The sequence below is a fragment of the Lethenteron reissneri genome, chromosome 52 (genome assembly GCF_015708825.2).
Source record: "Lethenteron reissneri isolate LAM-NWPU_2019-01 chromosome 52, ASM1570882v1, whole genome shotgun sequence".
NCBI lineage: Eukaryota > Metazoa > Chordata > Hyperoartia > Petromyzontiformes > Petromyzontidae > Lethenteron > Lethenteron reissneri.
In genome coordinates this window covers 9763087-9784189 of record NC_083830.1, presented here as the reverse complement: position 1 = coordinate 9784189, position 21103 = coordinate 9763087, and the positions used below count along the sequence as shown (strand labels likewise).

Here is a 21103-nt window from a genome sequence, read left to right as displayed (position 1 = left end):
TCTGTCCTAGGTAACCAACTCAGGTAGACGCTGTTGTTATCTCTGTTCTAGGTAACCAACTCAGGTAGGCACTGTTGTTATCTTTGTCCTTGGTAACCAGCTCAGGTAGGCACTGTTGTTATCTTTGTAGTAGGTAACAACTCAGGTAGACACTGTTGTTATCTTTGTCCTAGGTAACAACTCAGGTAGACACTGTTGTTATCTTTGTAGTAGGTAACAACTCAGGTAGACACTGTTATCTTTGTAGTAGGTAACCAACTCAGGTAAACACTGTTATCTTTGTAGTAGGTAACTCAGGTAGACACTGTTGTTATCTTTGTCCAAGGTATCAACTCAGGTAGACACTGTTGTTATCTTTGTCCTAGGTATCAACTCAGGTAGACACTGTTGTTATCTTTGTCCTTGGTAACAACTCAGGCAGACACTGTTATCTTTGTCCTTGGTAACCAACTCAGGTAGACACTGTTGTTATTTCCTGTCTCGTGAGTAACGTCCTGAACACTCTTCCGCGTCTCGTCTGTTGTTGTTGTTGGATTGGTGAGTTCCGTCTTGTCTCTACAATGCCTTTATTATCGTCCGTGCTCAACCGTCTTGTTTGTTGTTGTGACGTTATGACCCCGTGCCCCCTTACTGGACATGTGGGATTAAAAAGAGCTTACTTGCTCATCGGATTCCTCCAGTTTACATTCATATTCCGACTTCATACGTTCCGCTTCACGTGATGATGGGCCCTGCTGTCACGTGTGTAGCGCACGGACTGTCCGTCTCGTCCGGAGCCGAGTTCCTACCGTCTCAATCACCTACCACCTCGTGTGTTTACCTACCACCTCGTGTGTTTGTGTGTCGATCTGTCCCCTCTCGTCTGCCGCGTGTCCCGTAGAGTGACCGTGCCGGTGTGACTCCCAACGCTGATTTGTTCTGTCTGACGTGTGGCAGGCACCCACCACGTCTGCCCGTCTCGTCACTTTGAGCCCCAGCTCACTCTTGCAACCGTAGATTCAAGTTGCATTGATTAGGTAGATCCCTGTGAGCCATGTGGCTCTTTGAGTCTGGTGCAACCGCAAAGAAACTAAATATTAACAGAGAACATCTTAAAGCGACGACGACACGCAAACAGAAACATCCTGGGATAAACCAGCACATCTTCCAGGAGAAAACCCCCCACCGTGTTACAACGTTGTGTGCAAAAATCCCAGTGTGATGCAAGTCAAACACTGACAACCACAAGACAATTTGGATTCAAGTTACCAGGCCAACTCCGCTGATGACCACCATCCTCGTCTCGCGGGTTCTCACCCGGGTAAACAACAACAAAACAACAACACTCCACAAACTCGTACGGCTCTGCCTCGCCTGTACGTCTGTCTATTCAATGTATTGATTACTTGGTGATTCGCTCACTTTCTGATACCCGTGCCCCTCCTCCTAATGGGCATTTAAACAAAAAAAAGCTTCGTAGCTCATCGGATTTCTCCAGGATTCGATATTTGCATTGCGATTTCCGCTCCAACAATCGATCACAACCCTCATCGATTACCGACCGCGCGAGTCCACGAACGCGGACGAACGGCGCGACGATCGATTCGTCGCATTCAGCGCGGCCCCAAATCGATTAATCGGTTCCGGATCACGATCGGCTCGGGTCGCACGCGCGCTCGCTCGAGGGCCCGTGGGTGAACTCACGTTGCCTGCAGAGGCGGTGACGACGGCGATGATTTGAAGACGACGACGACGACGATGAAGACGACAACGACGCGGTCCGTCTTGATGATGAATCGTGACGAGCGGGGTCACGAGGGGTCACGGCGGGGGGCGGGGCGGGCGGGGGGGCAGCAGCGAGGAGGAGAAGGCGCGACGACGCACGGGCCCCGGCGCGCGCCGCTGCCGTGTCGCGCGCCGCGTGACGTCACTGCCGGCCCGCCGTCTACTGTCACCGCCCCTTCCCCCCCATCTCCCCCCCCCCCCTTTTACTCCGCCCCTCCCCCCTTTTCGCCGCCCCTCCCCGCTTTGCCCCGCCTCTCCCTATTACCCCTCCCCCCATTACCCCCGCCCCCCTCCCCCCATTACCCCTCCCCCCATTACCCCCGCCCCCCTCCCCCCATTGCCCCCGCCCCCCTCCCCCCATTACCCCTCCCCCCATCACCCCTCCCCCCATCCTCCCTCCCACCACGAGTCCGTCGCGACAACCCCAAGCCAAAAGAAAAAAAAGATCCGGCTGGAAACAATGCGACTCCCCCCCCCCAACCCTAAGAAGTTAGGTTCTGCAAGCATTAAGTTCCGGCTTTGACTTCTTTTTAATTTTCGATTTAAAGCTTTCGTGACTGCAGGGATTGATCTTCTTGGTTCTTTCGGTGAAGTCACGTAGAATGGAAATAATATTCTTTTTAATTATTCTTAGGTTTTTTCGGTAAAGTCACGTAGGTAAAAAATTTAAATTAATAAAAGTAGAATAAAAATAAAAATCACGACGTTTCGGAGGCAACACAAGCTTCCGTCTTCAGGTGGAACCGTCACAGCACGATAGCTGTATCTTTTTAATGATACGTTATGACGATTTATCAAATTCATTTGGCGATTCTGCTGCGTTGCCAGTAAAGCACAAACCATCTCAATACATTTGTTAATGACACTGTGGCCTTACAATGGGGGAAACTACGTCTACAAATGGCCCACCGTCAGAGCACGTGATGTAATCTTGCCATCATTGGTAGAAGCAGTCAGGACTGTTGTTGAAGTTGATTTCCTCGTTCTCTTTGGTTCTTTCGCTAAAGTCACAGAGGTCTAAGGGGCCGTCCATAAATGACGTCACGCGATTTTGGACGATTTTTGACCCCCCCCCCCCCTCGTCACACGGCGTCACAAAAAGTCAGACCCCCCCTCAAATATGACGTCACAAACCATATTTACATTTCAAATCGCTTTAAACTGTTGTCATTGTAGTGCGTATTTAATGTGGCGCTGCACTCTGAAGTTGTAGGAGAAAACATTTATTGAAAAGTCTATTTAATTAAGTAGAACGTGTTGTCTACATTTATTTAAAGTTGCGCATTTTGATGTGACGTCACATTTCTCACCCCCCCCCCCTCGTCACACATCGTCACAAATGTCTGCCCCCCCCCCCCTAAGTGCGTGACGTCATTTATGGACGGCCCCTAATGAGCGTTGATCAGCAGTGCGAATCGCTTCACAAGCCCCGGACCAGTGGTGGAAATTCCACGTTTTCTATGGCGGGGTGTTGAGTCTCATCCGTGAGACATCTCCAACACCGGCTTCCACATTGGGCGACTCATCAGCAGCCTCGGGCTTTGCTTGAACCATTGAACACAAACAAAACTCCGAACCGGTTTCCACATTTAGTGCTCATCAACAGGCTCGGGCTTTGCGTGAACCATTGAACACAAACAAAACTCCGAACCGGTTTCCACATTGGGCGACTCATCAACAGGCTCGGGCTTTGCTTGAACCATTGAACACAAACAAAACTCCGAACCGGTTTCCACATTTAGTGCTCATCAACAGGCTCGGGCTTTGCGTGAACCATTGAACACAAACAAAACTCCGAACCGGTTTCCACATTTAGTGCTCATCAACAGGCTCGGGCTTTGCGTGAACCATTGAACACAAACAAAACTCCGAACCGGTTTCCACATTGGGCGACTCATCAACAGGCTCGGGCTTTGCTTGAACCATTGAACACAAACAAAACTCCGAACCGGTTTCCACATTTAGTGCTCATCAGCAGGCTCGGGCTTTGCTTGAACCATTGAACACAAACAAAACTCCGAACCGGTTTCCACATTTAGTGCTCATCAACAGGCTCGGGCTTTGCGTGAACCATTGAACACAAACAAAACTCCGAACCGGTTTCCACATTGGGCGACTCATCAACAGGCTCGGGCTTTGCTTGAACCATTGAACACAAACAAAACTCCGAACCGGTTTCCACATTTAGTGCTCATCAGCAGGCTCGGGCTTTGCTTGAACCATTGAACACAAACAAAACTCCGAACCGGTTTCCACATTTAGTGCTCATCAACAGGCTCGGGCTTTGCGTGAACCATTGAACACAAACAAAACTCCGAACCGGTTTCCACACGCAGTGACTCATCAGCAGCCTCGGGCTTTGCTTGAACCATTGAACACAAACAAAACTCCGAACCGGCTTCCACATTGGGCGACTCATCAGCAAGCTCGGGCTTTGCTTGAACCATTGAACACAAACAAAACTCCGAACCGGTTTCCACACTCAGTGACTCATCAGCATGGTGGGGCTTTGCTTGAACCATTGAACACAAACAAAACTCCGAACCGGTTTCCACACACATCGACTCATCAGCATGGTGGAGCTTTGCTTGAACCATTGAACACAAACAAAACTCCGAACCGGTTTCCACACTCAGTGACTCATCAGCATGGTGGGGCTTTGCTTGAACCATTGAACACAAACAAAACTCCGAACCGGTTTCCACATTTAGTGCTCATCAGCAGGCTCGGGCTTTGCTTGAACCATTGAACACAAACAAAACTCCGAACCGGTTTCCACACACATCGACTCATCAGCATGGTGGGGCTTTGCTTGAACCATTGAACACAAACAAAACTCCGAACCGGTTTCCACAAGCAGTGACTCATCAGCAAGCTCGGGCTTTGCTTGAACCATTGAACACAAACAAAACTCCGAACCGGTTTCCACACGCAACGACTCATCAGCAGGCTCGGGCTTTGCTTGAACATTGAACACAAACAAAACTCCGAACCGGTTTCCACACACATCGACTCATCAGCATGGTGGGGCTTTGCTTGAACCATTGAACACAAACACAACTCCGAACCGGTTTCCACACGCAGTGACTCATCAGCAAGCTCGGGCTTTGCGTGAAGCATTGAACACAAACAAAACTCCGAACCGGTTTCCACACGCAGTGACTCATCAGCAAGCTCGGTCTTTGCGTGAACCATTGAACACAAACAAAACTCCGAACCGGTTTCCACATTTAGTGCTCATCAGTAGGCTCGGGCTTTGCGTGAACCATTGAACACAAACAAAACTCCGAACCGGTTTCCACACGCAACGACTCATCAGCAAGCTCGGGCTTTGCTTGAACCATTGAACACAAACAAAACTCCGAACCGGTTTCCACATTTAGTGCTCATCAGCAGGCTCGGGCTTTGCTTGAACCATTGAACACAAACAAAACTCCGAACCGGTTTCCACACATATCGACTCCTCAGCAAGCTCGGACTTTGCTTGAACCATTGAACACAAACAAAACTCCGAACCGGTTTCCACACATATCGACTCCTCAGCAAGCTCGGACTTTGCTTGAACCATTGAACACAAACAAAACTCCGAACCGGTTTCCACACGCAGCCACTCATCAGCAGCCTCGTGCGTCACTCGGAGCGAGCCAATCAGGGCGCTGTGTGGCGGTCGCTAGGCAACGCTTCCGGCACAACAAACCCCGCCTACTGCCTTGGCGACCGCGTGCGCAGCAGAGAATTTACAACCGCGGGCACATCGCAAACAACAACAACAACAAAGACGACGATCACAACAACAACAACTGGTTAGCATCGTGGCTGGTGGTGGCTGCTGCTGCTGTTGTTGTTGCGGTTGTTGTTGTTGTAATGGAGGCAGCGAAGGACGCTCCGCGGACACAGACGACCACCCAGGGCAACGTGGCCACGCACACTGAAGACCCGGGCAACAGCAGCAGCAGCAGCTACTTCAACACCACCAAGGAGGTGAGCTGCTCGGTCCCGGCACGGGAACGTGGAAAGTCCCCACCCACGATGATGGTGGAGTTGGTGGGTGTTTCTGTTGCGTGTAGTCACTTGAAGATGTTTCTTGTTCATGGTTTTGTTCGTTGCGGTTATTAGGTTATACCTCCGAATACATGGAATGAAACTGACACTTCATGATTGATGGCGCGGGGAAGTTTTGCTGTGACGTTGAGTCAGGGATTTCATCTCGGCAGGGAGTTTGTCCGGGGTTGGTGATGGGGTAGGTGGTGGTGGTGGTGGGGAGGTTACCGGGGAAATATTTGCTGAGAAATTAAAGCCTCTGACTTTGTATTCTTTGGGTCTTTTGGTAAAGTCCCGTCGATAGGTTCAAAGAAAATAACAAAAATAGCAAAAAAACGACGTTTCGATCACAACATAGCTTGTGTTGTGATCGATAGATAGGTTAAAAGGAAATAACGCCGTTTCGATCACAACAAGCCATCGCTTGTGTTGTGATCGAAACGTCGTCGTTGTTATTTCCTTTGAACCTATCTAAAACCAAAGAATATGAATTAATGCAGTCACGAAAGCTTTAAGTCAATATTTAGTTTTCTCTGACTTTGGTTAATTAGCAGCAATATTCGGGGTCTGGAGCGGTGGCGCAGTGATTGAGCGGCTCAGGGGTGACATTAATGTATTTTTACTCCAATAACCGAGAATAAAATAGAGTTACTGTCATCATCACAAAATTGTGAAATTGTCACCGCTGCCATGGTGTGGTGAGCGCCCTGACCGTGGCTGTTGGTTAGGGGCCTCCATAAATGACGTCACACATCGAGGGGGGGAGGGGGTCAGACATATGTTACGAGGGGGGGAGGGGGGTTGAAAAATGTGACGTCACACAAAAATGCGCAACTTTAAATAAATATTAAATAAATAGAACTATTATAACACAAATTTTGATTAATTTTCATTAACTATTTGATTCTTTAAATTTACTAAGGTCACCTTTTATTTATTGCATGCTTCTCCATGGGAGAATGGAGAAGCATACATTTTGTAATTTTTTTTAATGATTGCTATTAAACATTTTGATTCCAATGATTCTACCAGGGCTTTTCATTCTGTGGAATGAATGTGTGATTGTTATAATTGGACTCTCCATTTTGCTTCGTTCTACTACAAAGTTTCAAGTATTTTTCATAGTTATAATTACTTTTAATATTTTATAATTATAAGAGAATTTCAATATAATATTCTGAACATCTGCAGTTTTAGTTAGACGTTGAATATTTTCAAGTGAATTTTATGCTACATTTCAGCTTTCCAACGCCTCCTTTTTAATAAATGTTTTCTCCTACAACATCAGAGTGCATCGCCACATTAAATACGCACTACAATGACAATAGTTTAAAGTGATTTGAAGCATGTTTTATGTTCAAAATGGAAATGTGTTTTTTTTTTTGGGGGGGGGGGCAGAGCTTTGTGGCGTCATATTTTAGGTGGGTCTGACTTTTTGTGACCCCGTGTGACGAGGGGGGGTAAAAAAATCGGCCAAAATCGCGTGACGTCATTTATGGACGGCCCCTTAACTCTCATTGTGTTGTCTCCCACGATGTCACTCTGCGCTATGGAGGTACCTTGAGCGGTGACACGGCCCAGCTGTGTGTATGTTTGTGTGTTGAACTTCATTCGCACCGTACGTCGCCCACTGTGCTAATCGGAGGTGCGGGAGGGGAGACAACGAACACTTAAACACTCACAAAAGCGGTTCTCAAGAAATGAGTTTTCAATCCAGATGATGTTTCTGTTGCTCCAGTGGCTTCCTAATATCGGAAGGAGGAGCGTTTCCAGACCGATGGTGAGCCAAAAGCCGCCACTGCTGAGAGGATGAGCGGAGTTCGCGTGATGGTTTATGCTCCCTGACGAGATGCGCGAGGCATTGCGGTTCATTTGTGGCGAGCGCTTTGTGTGTGATGTGTGCGACCAGCTGTAGCGCCTACGCCGCTTGTTGCAGAGAGGTTCACGGTTGGAATCTAACGGCCGTCCTGGTGAATACTACTGCGGTGTGTATCGACCATGATGATAACCCCGCGTAGCCATTTGCTTTACAGTGGACGTTAAAGGTCCCCTGACGTCATCCTCAAGTGTAGTGCCATCGCGGGCCGACGTCAGGGTACGAATTTTGCCGAATTCGAATTTTACCAAATTAGATTTTTTTTTACTTTACCATTTTCGAATTTCGCCAAATTTTGCCAAATTCGAAAATCACAGAGCAAATTACTAAAGAGCAAATCATCGGCTCCCGACTGCCGGACTAATACCCAAAGTTTCCCAGGTCTGTGCCACATCTTCGCGCACAGCTCACTCTCGCAACCGAGACTCATCCTGGCCTCTCGATTTCGCACCTCGCTACACAAAGCCAACTCGACATGAAACGATCGCGTGACTTATGAACTTAACTGTGGCGTGACTGCTATGACGGACGTGCCTTTCTTGCAAGGACATGCCGAGGACGTGACTAAACCAAAACTACAACTTTTATTTTACCAGGGACGGCCCACTGAGCTATTTGGCTCTTTTTCAGAAGTGGCCTGGCCACAAATTATAGATCGACGAAGTGGCTTTTCACGTGGAAATTTATAGCAGCCAAATACTCTAAATGCGTAGAGGTAAAAAGCGGAGGACTCGGAGAAAAATCCACGCGGCCACTGGAAGAGGGACACGCAAACTCCAAATATACAGGCGTCAGTGTCGGGATGGGACCAAAGACACCCTGTATACCAGGCGAGGTCGTTAACATCTCTCCACCGTGGTGTGACCGTCTGCTGTGGTGTGACTGCTCCGCGTGGCTCCTGGTTGTCCGCAGAGGCCGGCCGTGTGCATGTACGACGTGCTGTTCCACCAGCCGAGCGGCTACGACGCACACCTCCACCGGGATGACCGCCAGCATTCCAAGTCGCGGGGCCTCAACGTGCACGCCGAGGTGGGGCCTCCGCCACCTCCTCCTTCACCACCTCATCACTACATTCTCCATCACCACCACTACTGCCACTACCACAGCCAACATCATCACCATCACCACCACGACCACAACCATCAGCTCTATCAACACCTCCACCAGCACCGCCGCCACCAACATCAGCACCGCCATCGCCGCCACTACTGCCACCATTGGCACTACCACCTCCGCCGACACTGGGCCTCCCCTAGGTTGACTCAGCCTTAAGCGAGTACCTGGTGCAGCGTGTAAAGATCCGACGCGTTGGGAAACAAGGGCGGCCGGGCGCGGTTGCTGGCCACGTCGCCCCCTGGTGCTCTGCGCCGGCCTTTGTCGGTGCTCGCGAAGAGACACTTTTTATGGGCCACGACGGTGGGGCACCTTTGTCTTTGTCGCGCAGGAGATGGCGCGAGACGTGCCCGTGCTGTCGTCGTCCGAGTACGGGCGGCAGCCGAGGGTGTTCGTGGACCCCAGCGACCGGCAGTTTGCCCGCGTTGGCATCGTGCGGGCCGAGTTCTACCGGCTCAACGGCTCGTCGCTCCAGCACACGGGCTCCTGCCAAAACTGAACCTCACCCCCTCCCACCGCCTTCCCATCACCTTCCCACCGCTGCTGTCACTTCATTCATAAAGGCCCAGGGCTGTGATAGTTTTGGGAGGGGGGGGGGGCAGCCCCCCACCTGCCCCCTTCTTTGTTTATTCGATTCCTTCCAATGACCTTCGTACCTGATGATGCACAACGCTTGATTGCGACACACCTCGGGTGACTTCAATTCCGTTCACGCAAAGAAGAAGGGTGCATGTGCGTTCGTCCTGTGCACGTGCAGGAGTTTTAACGTTACAAAGTACACACGGGTGCCGCGGTGGCTAGGAGATGTTAACTACCTTGCCTGCACATCTGTGGAAAAGAGCTTCAGAGCTCATCAGATTTGTCCGGGATAAACAAAGATTTAGATTTGGATTACTCCCCCACACCACCCCACCCCCCTCGTATGCAATGTGTGATGCAATAAAACGTCTTAACCTTGCGATTGTCTCTCATTTACAGGATATCTCTTAAGTCTTGCCTCTCCTCTCAGCCTCCAACGAGGCCACCGATTCCCAAGGGCCATAACCAGTGAAGTGCCCCATCTAGTTGTTTTAACACGTAGTAGTAGTCGTAGTAGGCTTTCGCAACCAACATTATCCATACCAAAGATTTTTGTTGGGTTAGATCGCGTAGATATGTCGTTAAACCCGCCACCACCCGACACAGCCAATTAGTAAGGTTTGTCGCGTAAGCAAAACGTGCCAATTCGTTAACCCTTTCAACACACCGGTTGTGAGTTGGAGAGTAAACCCACACCATTTACAATGAGTTAACGACTCTGGTGATTACAACCAGCATCAATATTGAAATGTGGGTTTAGACCGGTGTGCTGAAGTTGTAACTAATTGGCACGTTTTGTCTACGTGACAAACCTTACTAAATCGGCCGTGTCGGGTGGTGGTGGTGGTTGGTTTAACGACACATTTATATTCACGTGATGTAACCCAAAAAAAAACTTTTAGTATGGCCCATCTAGTTCCGTCGTAGACAAGGTGTTAGTACTGCCTCCATCACGGTATTCGCTAATATTGCACTTTAAACGACCGCTGTGATGTATGTGTAGTGGGTTCTCAGCGAGACAGACGCCGTAGTTGAGGCACACTCGTTTATTTAACCAAAAGGCGGTAACAACACTTGAAGGGGTAACGGCCCCTTCACCCATACTAAACGGGAAACACCCCTAGCACTATTCCCTGACTGTCCTATTCCCAGTCCTCCACTACGAGTGCTATGGGAGGCTATCTGATCCGCCCCTGGTCAAGCACGGATCCCAGCACCCAGCTAACCAGGCCGTGCTCTTACAAGAGCAGCGGTCCTGGAGCTCTTGGGGCCGCGCCACTGGCTTGCCCTGCTCGGCCCTGACAAGGACAGCGAGCCAGGGGAGTCCCAGGGCCTATCCTGCCGGTCTTCCATCTTCACTGGTAAAGCTTCAAGCACTGGCCTCGAGCCCTCTGGCTCCCCGCCTTTTATAGGAATCCTCTCCGAGGGGTGGGGCTGTGGGGGATCACAGCACCACCCATGGCCCCCCAGGGTTAACCGATGCGGACGTGGATGTAGACACCCGTGTGTGGGTGCAGACACCCTTGTGTTTCTGTCCGCCTTTCTCCCCGTAACAACCCCTACATCTGTACGCAAGTCGGTTGAACGTCTTTCCCACCGTACGTAGCCAACCGTGATAATCGGAGATCACGAGGATCCGTAATTAAAATGAAAAACCAAATCGATAGGAATATTTGTCCAGGTGACAACTTGATTTGATTGGGTTTGGGTTGTGGAGGGTATATAGTAGCGTCGTTGAAAATTGGTATTGTACCTACACGGTCTAACCCAAAAGTAAATTACGAATACTAAATTAAGTTTGCAGTCGACCCACCGAGAAATTAAAACGAATAATTCTTAAATCCGTGTAGAATGCACGGTGTGGTCTCGCTAAAAATGTTTTCAAAACACACCGAGAGATTTTTTATCGTTCCGACAGCCGTACGGCGGCTCCCTCAAAAGTCATCGATGAAACGACACAAGACGTTTGTCGTAAATCTGTTTATTAATGCCAAGCAGTGTGCAAATTATGCATTTCAAAATATACTCTTAAACAATTTGGCATTGCACTACCGTAATAATCACGTTTTGTTTCTTGAATAACAGCAACCAGCTGGAAACGTTTGTTCTAAACCACAAGTGTTTTCACCCCTTTTTTAAATCTTAACACGCGTTTTTTTTCTATGCGTGGCTACAGGGTTTGTGGCGCTGGTGGGTCCTGGTGCGAGGCAATGCATCATTTATGACTCCCCTCATCATAACCCAGTGCCCCCCCCCCCCACCTGCCACCCCCTCTGGCCTGTGTGCCCCAGTGCAGTTGAACTGCCTGTAATATTTAAACTATATAACAAAAATTTACCAGGTAAGGCTCACCGAGCTGCTATACAGCTTTTTTTCAGAAGCGACCTGGCTATCACAAATGCTAGACCACCGAAGCGACGTATCGTCATCATCATCATCACGTGGAGATGTTATAGCAGTAGCCAAATGATGTTGATTCTACGTGGAGCGGAAAAAAAACCGGAAGCCCCCCGACAAAAATCCACATCAGGGTCAGGATAGAAACCCGACCTCCTGTGTACCAGGCGAGGTAGTTGACATCTCGCCACTGCAGCGAGTTACTCGATTACCCGTCTGATATCAAATGGGTATCACACAATTCAATGTTATTGGCCACGTGAAGCAAATTGAAACCGCTAAAGTGGCGTCACCTCAGGCAGTTCCGACAGGTGAATATCTCTGGTCTGGGCTCATGAACTATATCCAGGGTCAAAACCTGCTGAGCTTCTGAGCTCTAACAAGAAAGGGTGCTGCACTCTCTGGGTGATCTGCTCATTGGGCAGCAAGGTTAATAGATTAATGGAATATTAGAATCCACTGAAATGTTCACTTTATAACTGTAGCCCAGTGGTCGTTGTGTTCTCCGCAGGAGGGTGACCAACTATGGCTTTGGCCGTGTAAATTCCACTTCTTAATTATTTCCTGCTCAAAATGAGCATTGGGAGGTGGTGCTCATCTCTTGTTTACAACCCAGAGATCGTGGGTTCGATTCCGACCCCGACGCCTGCTGTATATTTGAAGTGTGCGTGTCTCTCTCTCTCCACATTTTAGAAACCTGCGTTTAGAGTCTTTGGCTGCTGTAAATTTCCACGCGGTAAGCCACTTATTTGAGCTATCAATTGTGACCAGGTCGCTTCTGAAAAACCCCAAAAAACCTGTTTATCATAGTATGGTATTATTATTTTAGGAATTTGACGCGTGGCTGTCCGCAGTTGCGCGGAGCTTGCGAGGTGAGACCCGCGCCGTCTTGACACGCGCGGACATCGAAAACCGAGCGGCGATACTTTATTTTGTATTTTCACCTCAGTTTCCCCCCCCTCCGCCCGTTCCCAAATACAATATCCGAGTTGGCGAGGCTTGCACTGTGGCTATATTCTCACTAGAAGATAACATTCCCTTCACAACTGTCGTTTAGCCAATTTGTTTTTGAGGCTTTTTCACGGGGCGTGAGTTTTATTATGATTATTGTACACATCAGCTGTACGCAGCTCAACATTATCCTCATTTGTTTCCCACAATTGTATTTCTTTACTATAATTGTTTATATATTTTGTAGTATCTTGTTTGCCTTGGTTGATCCCTGTTGTGCGTGTGTTCATATTTTCACACGCATCGCACGGCGCTTCCCTGACCTTTCCGCGCGAGCCGCCGCATGACATAAATGAGCATCGTTGCCATTTTCGTACTTAAATTGAAACATTTAAATCGTGCCAAAAAAAATGGGGCAAAACGCATTCTGGGAGCCTCCCCCGTTGCCCCTTCAACCCAACCGAGACCAGAAACTCTACTTGCTCATCAGAAGGAGAAAGTCAAAGCAAAAGTGCAACAACAACAATAATCAACGACAACAAATAAAACCACAAAAAAATCCCCCCCCCCCCCCCGAAAAAATATTGTTGTTGCTTCAACTTCTCAAGAAGAAATGAAAACAATAACTGGAATCACAGTCGGTCGGTCGATCGGCAGGCCGGTCACGTGCAGTGGGGTTAAGTATGACGATGACCGGCCAGTGTTGGAGAGTAGGCCAAATAAACTATTAACACTAAACTTTTTTATTTTATTTGACCAGGTAAAGCCCACCGAGCTGTATAGCTCTTTTTCAGACGCGATCGCAAATGATATCTCAACGAAGTGGCTTATCACGTGGAAATTTATAGCAGCCGCAACTGCAGGGAGAGACACACACGCAAACTCCAATTATACAACATACGTCAGGGTCGGGATCGAACCCACGACCTCCTGCATACCAGGCGAGGGAGTCATCATCTCCTAGCCACCGTGGCGCCACAAATACCTTAAAGTCGAGGCCCTTTGGCCAGGAGTGGCTTGAGCAAGCAATTTCAAGGCTGCACCTTCACCCTCCATCGGTCTAAAACAACGTCTGATAAGCATCGTGGTGGTGCAGGTCCAGGCTGCTGCTCTCTGCAGTAAATCGTATTCACAGAAAACGACAAATATCCCCACGGTAGACACCAGGCATAGTCAGAGGGATAACACCGTCAAGAGACACAGAGCTGCCGAGATCCTGGATTCGAATCGAAACTGCTCATTCTGTATAAGTTGCATTTAGAATCGTCCATCCTTGACGGTTTACACATTAGTACAAAAGCCACCCTATATCTGTTATAACGTCTCCGGAGCCGATTTAACTTTGCGTGCTAATTTTAGATTCCTCATGGAGACGCAGGTAAGTTTTTTTCCCCTTCGTTTTCATTGCCACAGTTCGTTTAATTTGTTTTTGCCATTTTTGGTGGCCCAGGTCAAAATGTTGTAGATGAGACTATCCTGGTCTACCGAGCGCTCTCACCCAGTTCAACAAAATCAACATGAAACTTAGCCGCCCGTGATCATACCGGGTTTCTCAAGCGCAATGAGTGAATTGTTCTCAGCCAAATCAATGACCGCACACAAACAAAGACCAAGTGTAAGAGCATTTTCAGCCGCCTCCTTTCAAAAATACGCCATCTCCTATCCCCCCCCCCCCCCACAATGTGTTCCTCCTCCACATCATGCAATGTCTGTACACAACCCATTGGAGCCGGTCACAGATCCTTCTGGGAGAAAGACAGAGATTCCCCCGTGTATCCTGTGACAGACTGTAGGGGCAAGTGCTGTTCGCGAGCACCTATGAAGGCCGGCACGGCGCACGAGGGGGTGGGTGGCCAGCACCACGCCCGGCCTTTGTCTCCACAATGGCGATGTTTACACACCACACCAGGTACTCATTTAAGGCTGAGTCGACCTAGGGGAGGCCCAGGATCGGTTCAGACACCCGTCACTGGTGGTGGCCGTGAGCGGGAATAGAACTTGGGTCGTTAGATTCGTAGCGCAGCGCGCTTACCGCTACACTACCGCTCCCCCCCCCCACACACACACACGAAAAAACTATAATTAAGCTTTGGCTGAATTTAAAAATATATACTGTACATTTGATTGGCATGTATCAAACACTATTTTCGAGAGGAACGTAAGGACAAGAGGCATGGTGCAGGGCCTTGGAAGTAGTTCTGGTACATCAACTTCCTTTGACGCAAGGGTGACGATGCCCTGCCGCCATGCTTAGAACTCCAAATAACAAAACTAAAAAGTCTCAATCTGAAAACGATGCCAATAGCAGCAGGATTTGAACTTAAATCAGAACATTAAAAGGAAATATAATGGTTACAAAAATTACAAAGTATACTGTAAGTAGGAGCTTAAAGCCAGATTTTAACAAATTATAATTGCTACGGGAGTGCTGTAACATAACACGTTGATATTTTTACAGGGATGAGGGCGTGTATATATACTGTTTATGTAGAGAACACAACGTTAAGGGCAAGTGCCTGTAAACTTAGTAAACCGTCCGTACCTCACCTCACCTCCCGACCCGAGACATCAATTCGCTCGAGTTATGTATGCATTCCACACACCTATGGCAAGGCCCAGTATGATTACTCGAACACAAAACACCACCGCGGACTTCACGCAGAGCTATCCACGAGGTTTTGCATTTGAGCAGACCCCGTCGCTCTGTGGCAAGTCAACGGGAGGCATGCTGTGGATGGACTGGCAGCTGCCAGAGCAATGTGGAATGTCCGTCAGTGGCTTAGTTCTGCCAGAAAGGACGAGTGCGTCCACCCTCCCGACCTCCCATCTCAGCTCATCGGAGCAGCTAGAAATTGTAATTTATGTATATATTTTTCCATTTATATATTTTTTCCATTTATATTTAAAACGAGGCACGGCCACCCAGAGGCTCCTGGAGGTCTATTGTGTGGCCGTCTTTTGTGCGAAGGCCATTTACCCCCCCACACCCTCAGGGTGGCCCTGAGGTTCGGATCTGAGGGATCTAGGCCATGATAAATTCCAAGGAGGAGAAATTATTCTTCGGAAAACAAAGTTAAACTAAATTAAAAGAAATTATTCAACTATATATATATCTCTCTTTTTAACCAGGTAAAGCCCACCTAGCTATGTAGCTATTTTTTCAGAGGCGACCTGGCAATCACAAATGATATAGCTCAACGGAGTGGCCCTATCATGTGGACTTTTTTCGCAGCCAAATACTCTCTGTAAACGCACGTCGACTCCAAATATGGAGGGAAAACCCAGAGGGCCCGGAGAAAAATCCACAGGGGGAATACGGAAACTCCAAATATACAGCAGCAGCGGGCGTCAGGGTCGGGATTGAACCCACGACCTCCTGTATACCAGGCGAAGTAGTTAACATCTGCTAGCCACAGTGATGATGATGAGAGAGACACGTAAACTCCAAATATACAGCAGCAGGCGTCAGGGTCGGGATTGAACCCACGACGACCTCCTGTATACCAGGCGAAGTAGTTAACAACTCCTAGCCACAGTGATGATGATGATGAGACACGCAAACTCCAAATATACAGCAGCAGGCGTCAGGGTCGGGATTGAACCCACGACGACCTCCTGTATACCAGGCGAAATAGTTAACATCTCCTAGCCACCGTGGCACCCATATCCCAATCATTCCCTGCATTGTAAGTTTATACAATTTGCCGAAAACAAATCACGTGCACGCAGAGATGTGTATATAATACATATATATATCCTGGTCATTTTGAAAAAGTGGTCTATTTTATCTCGTGAACAAAGGCGCCCTGAGACATTAGTGGAAGGCGCCTTACAAATACATGTCAATTATTATTATTAAGTGGTTAGCTGAAAATAACACCCGTTTTTTGTGTTTTTAAAATCAGGGATTAATTTCAATCTGACTTTTTCGTGGCCGAATTTCTGCAGATATTTACCTTGGGGCGGGGCTTTGGATATTGGAGAGCCTCAAAAAAACCATGACATTTCTCGGGGTACCTCGTTTTCATCCCGTCAATTTTCGGAAATAAATATCCCCTTGTGTCAGCCAATCGACTTTCTTCAGGAAATATCGAAGGCCAGTGGAACAACAACATCGTCATCATCGTCATCACTCCAAACGTCGGGAAAACACTTTCTTTACAACCGTTCAAATATTTCCAAGAACGTGTTATTTTTTTTAATTCGCCTGCGCCTGGTGACAATAATATAATTTGTAATGCGCTCAGTCGTAGTTCGCTCTCAGAAAGACGACAGGAATGGTCAAGAATGATCCAGAAGGCAGCCAAAACGGGCGTCCACAATTTCCCCAAGCTCTGGGGTCTCATAAAATCGGGATGTTTTGGCCAACTGCATCAACGAGAGTTCATACACGTGGGAGGAAACCGGAACACGCGGCGAAAAAGCCGCGCGTGTGAGGGTGGTGACACTCAATCCACGTATAGATGGAAATCAACCCACTTGCTGTAGTGCTACAAAAGCCAGGGTATGATGGCAGTACAGCAAGATTGAAAACTAATTTTTTTAGAACCGCTTCATTTTGCATTTAGTTTGTTGTTCTTCCCCCCGCACCTCCGATTAGCGCAGTTGGCTACGTACTGTGCGAAAGAAGTTCAACATACGTACATACAAGCCGGAAGGTGGCGACCTCAATGCCCACGGTTAGGGAGTTTCACGACTGTGTGCGAGTGTGTCTGTGTGCAAGCCACCAACCCTCGCTTACAAAGTGCCGGGTTAAAGGAGCGCAGCGTAAGCCAACTCGCGCGCCCAAAGCTCCGGTCGCAGAAGGAGCAACCTAAACCGTTATTTTATCATCGATCTCATCGATTCTACGAATCTTTTTCTCCTCTTCGTATCAATGGCGGCAGTTATTCGCGCGACCGAGCGAATGGGGAAACCCCGGCGCGTCGCGAGGGCCACGTTGGCGAGCGCGGAAACCGGCGCTCGCAGCGCAGTGCAGCGGCGGCCCACAGCGACTCGCGTTCGCGAGCCTGGCAATCCTGGGGTACGCAACACGGAAGACGCACAAAAGCAAGTTTCGTACGACGCGCGCCGACCGAGCCGAAGCCCCGTAGCTGCGTCTTGTTGTGCGTCATCGGCTCGCGAGTGAAAGGGCACGGCCGACGACGATAATTCCGACATCGCGAAGGAAGATATGTCATCTCTGGATTTCCATCAGCCGCGTTTCTACGTCCGCACAGCCTCGGCACGGGGGCCCGTTCGGTGCATTTCGCTCTCGCCGTCCCGCACCCACCTTTGGCGGCGCACAACCTGGGGCCTGTAATTATGGCCGGAGCCGACCCGGGACCGAGTTCTTGAAAATATATCAACTTTGAGCACACCATGTCCAGGATGCCTCCTCGCTACTATGGATGTGGCTTCCCAGACGCGTGTCAGCGACCAGCAATCTACGACCGGCGGCCAAAAAAAGATGCAGAGCGCGGAATTGAGCCGCGGCAAAATATCGTGACTTGACGCACTCCGTGGTTGTGTGGCTCCAACAGGGTGGGCGCTGCTGGAAAACATCTCTCTGTCTCGCGATTGGATGAAAGCCATGGTTCTAGCTTGGGCGACAATATAAAGGAAGACGTAACGGCAAATTCTTCGCCGTTTTTCTTTTTACAGCAATGCACGTCGTAGGCCATTTGTAGCAGACCGGCCATCACGGGTCGAATGATGTACGTATGTTGAACTTCTTTCGCACCGTACGTGGCCAACCGTGTTAATCGAAGGTGACGAAATAACAAAAAAAATGGATCGCGTTAACGACGACCAACCGTCAGCTCCAGAATGGCAACGCGTATTTCTGAAGCTGGGGGGCGCTGGAAGTATGGGTGTTACAAATTTGTTCTATTTTTACAACAACAAAAAAACCACATGCTCGGTCAAACTTCACTGGATCAATATCGCTTCGATAATGACCATTAGTAGCTTCCCAGTTCATTGCTGGGTTGCGTCTTCCTTTAAATATAACCCCCGGTGATATTACATTTGCATGGGCGTTCGCCGAAAATAAATAACAAAAACAACTTTTGCCAACAAAAACGTCCTCGTCTATTATTGCATCGTTAAGTCACTTGCGTATTTTCGCAAAACGTGTCGCATTTTGTGCGATCTTAACTGTTACCTGGACGCGTGACACACTGGGCCATCCTGCGATCATCTTACCCCCGCGCAGGCCTTTCGGTATTTTCCGTCCGATTTTGAGATAACCACGAAAACAAGCCGACGTTCGACAAAGAAATCGGGGGCGGAAAAATGATTTTAAGTTATTGCGCGGCCGCTCTTCTCTTCAAAAGTGAGCGCGCAAAAACACAGCAACAACCCCCCCCAACTTGCTACTGCAGCAGCAACAAGAGGAGCTGGAGGAGGGCGTGGAGGAGGTGGTGGTGTTCAGTTCCGACCATCCTGCTGTGGGCCCTCGGGCAGCAGCGACGCGAAAAACGAGAAGAAGAAGGAGCAAACAGAGACGGAGATGGCGCGGGTCCAGCCGTGTGCGCCCGCCGGTGGCGGCGGTGGCGGCGGTGGCGGCAGCGCTGCGTCCCCGCCGCCGTCGACAGCCGCGGGGGTCTCTCTGGCTCTGTCCGCAGGGCCGCCGGCGGCGTCGTCAGCGGCGGCGCCGGCGGGAGCCGGCCGAGCGACGACGTCGTTCCGATTGTCAGCGGCGCCGGCGGCGATTTGGTGTCTTGGGTTTGCGGGGACGTTGGCCGGGGCGGCGCGGCGGAAGGGGAAGATGGCAGCATGGTGCCTGCAAATCGTGAAAAACGGGACATTTTAAAAATTGCGATACATTTAGCAATATATATTTACTGTATGTTGAACTTCTTTAGCACCATACGTAGCCAACTGTGCTAAATCGGAGGTAAGGACAACCAAGGGAAATGTTTTATCCCGATATATTTTCACTTTTTTGCTTATTTAACTGTATGTGCCTGCGGACAGCACGAACGAGATGGCGTGGTACGAACAGACAGGATGTATGCAGTGTAAACGAGTTGCAAAGCAACACGCAAACGTGGGTGAAAAGCACTCGGCCTTGGTGCGTTTTGCAGAAATCCATCGGCATTTCCAGAAGAATTGCACCATCTTCCGCCCTACACTATTTTTTTCATGTTATTGTGGGTGTTTTTCTCGTTACGGATTTAAGTAGAAATGAGATGGTACAATGGGGACAAAAATAATTACGTACAATCTGAATCGTTCACTCAAATTTCCACCGACGAATCAGAATGGAGATGCCGAATAGCGGCATTTCATAGAATCGCAAACACCTGCAGAACCGTGAAAGTTCAAAGGACCTCACAAAAATCCGCCGAGGAGGGCAGACCACGCGAGCAGGTCACGTGACCACTCACAGGTAGAGCAGCAGCACGGTGACCATGACGACGAGCATGCGGCCCAGCGACGAGTACTGGTAGAGGATCGCGAAGAGCGCCGCTCCGCACGCCAGCGAGTGCAGCCAGTCCAGCCAATCGGCACGGCCCATTCCATCGTCTTCGCCCATGGCTCCTCCCACCAGAGCTCCCCCGAGCACCGCCCCTCCTCCCCCTCCTCCTCCACCCCCCATGGCCCCGCCCCCCATGGCCCCTCCAATAATGCCCCCCCCCACCACGTTGGCCCCCCCCACCACGTTGGCGCCCGCGACCAATGCCCCGCGCGCGTTGGCACCGCCGACCGGCGCCCCCTCCGCAGCGGCGATCCGATTGGCTCCTCCCACGTCGGCCCCGCCCACTTCGGCCGGTCGCCCCGCCGCGTCGTTCTCATTGGCCGCCGCCTGGGCGCCCTCTCGAGCCGCCACGTTGCCATTGGCCGGCCGGCCGACGTCGACTCCGCCCACCTGGACGATGCCTCCCAGCATGGCTCCGCCCACCGCATTTCGATTGGCCGCCCTGTCGGGGGCGGCAACGTCTCCCGCGTCCCCATTGGCCGAGGGGTCGTGGCTGACGGCCGGTGAACCCTGGACCATGCCACTGGACAACATCTCACACGTTAGTGACACTCCAACGCACACGAACTCATCGGTGGTGCGGTAATAAGAACAATGCGAACTTCAACTTGTAAGGTGCACAGTATTCGCTCGCTCTCGAAGGAAGAGATGGACGACTCGGGGGGCGAGAGCAGGAACCACGGACGAGCGGGAAGGCAGCAGTGACGCGGTAAGCCCTTGCGACCAACAATTGCCCTGGCTCTGCAGTTCTCTATATATATCAAGATATTCTCAGCCAATTAATTCATTCTCTTTGGTTTTATGGTAAAGTCACGTAGGTAAAAAATTTAATTAAATAAATGAAAACAACTAAATTAAATCACGACGTTTCGATTGCTGATGATGATTGCTTGTGTTGCAATCGAAACGTCGTGATT

At 49.6% G+C, this 21103-nt stretch overlaps 3 protein-coding genes across 5 annotated transcripts in view; 1 reads left to right on the top strand and 2 right to left on the bottom strand.

The window, feature by feature from the left end:
- RSPRY1 (ring finger and SPRY domain containing 1) overlaps positions 1-1808 on the bottom strand; it is a 56679-nt gene extending 54871 nt beyond the window's left edge. Inside the window, exon 1 of one of the 2 annotated variants that reach the window (XM_061573180.1) lies at positions 1684-1808. The gene's annotated coding sequence lies outside the window, so the exon portion shown is untranslated. The remainder of the gene's footprint in view (positions 1-1683) is intronic. The other variant, XM_061573183.1, reaches the window with a different exon arrangement.
- A 3646-nt stretch (positions 1809-5454) lies between these two features.
- LOC133355848 (cilia- and flagella-associated protein 90-like) lies at positions 5455-9752 on the top strand. The gene is made up of 3 exons (XM_061573255.1): positions 5455-5745; positions 8594-8710; positions 9126-9752. The coding sequence occupies exons 1-3, from the start codon at positions 5629-5631 to the stop codon at positions 9291-9293; spliced, it is 402 nt and encodes a 133-aa protein (XP_061429239.1). The 5' UTR covers positions 5455-5628; the 3' UTR covers positions 9294-9752.
- A 788-nt stretch (positions 9753-10540) lies between these two features.
- LOC133355846 (homocysteine-responsive endoplasmic reticulum-resident ubiquitin-like domain member 1 protein) lies at positions 10541-20285 on the bottom strand. Of its 2 annotated transcripts, XR_009756794.1 has the most exons (3): positions 20095-20285; positions 16212-19487; positions 10541-16094 (listed from the first exon to the last, which is right to left on the bottom strand). XR_009756794.1 is itself a non-coding variant. In XM_061573253.1 (2 exons), exons 1-2 carry the CDS (start codon positions 20241-20243, stop codon positions 19133-19135), a joined length of 504 nt encoding a protein of 167 aa, XP_061429237.1. In that variant the 5' UTR covers positions 20244-20285; the 3' UTR covers positions 10541-19132. The 2 variants fall into 2 exon arrangements, 1 of the variants encoding a protein (XP_061429237.1); XM_061573253.1 differs by having other exon boundaries at positions 10541-19487.
- Between the last annotated feature and the right edge of the window lie 818 nt (positions 20286-21103).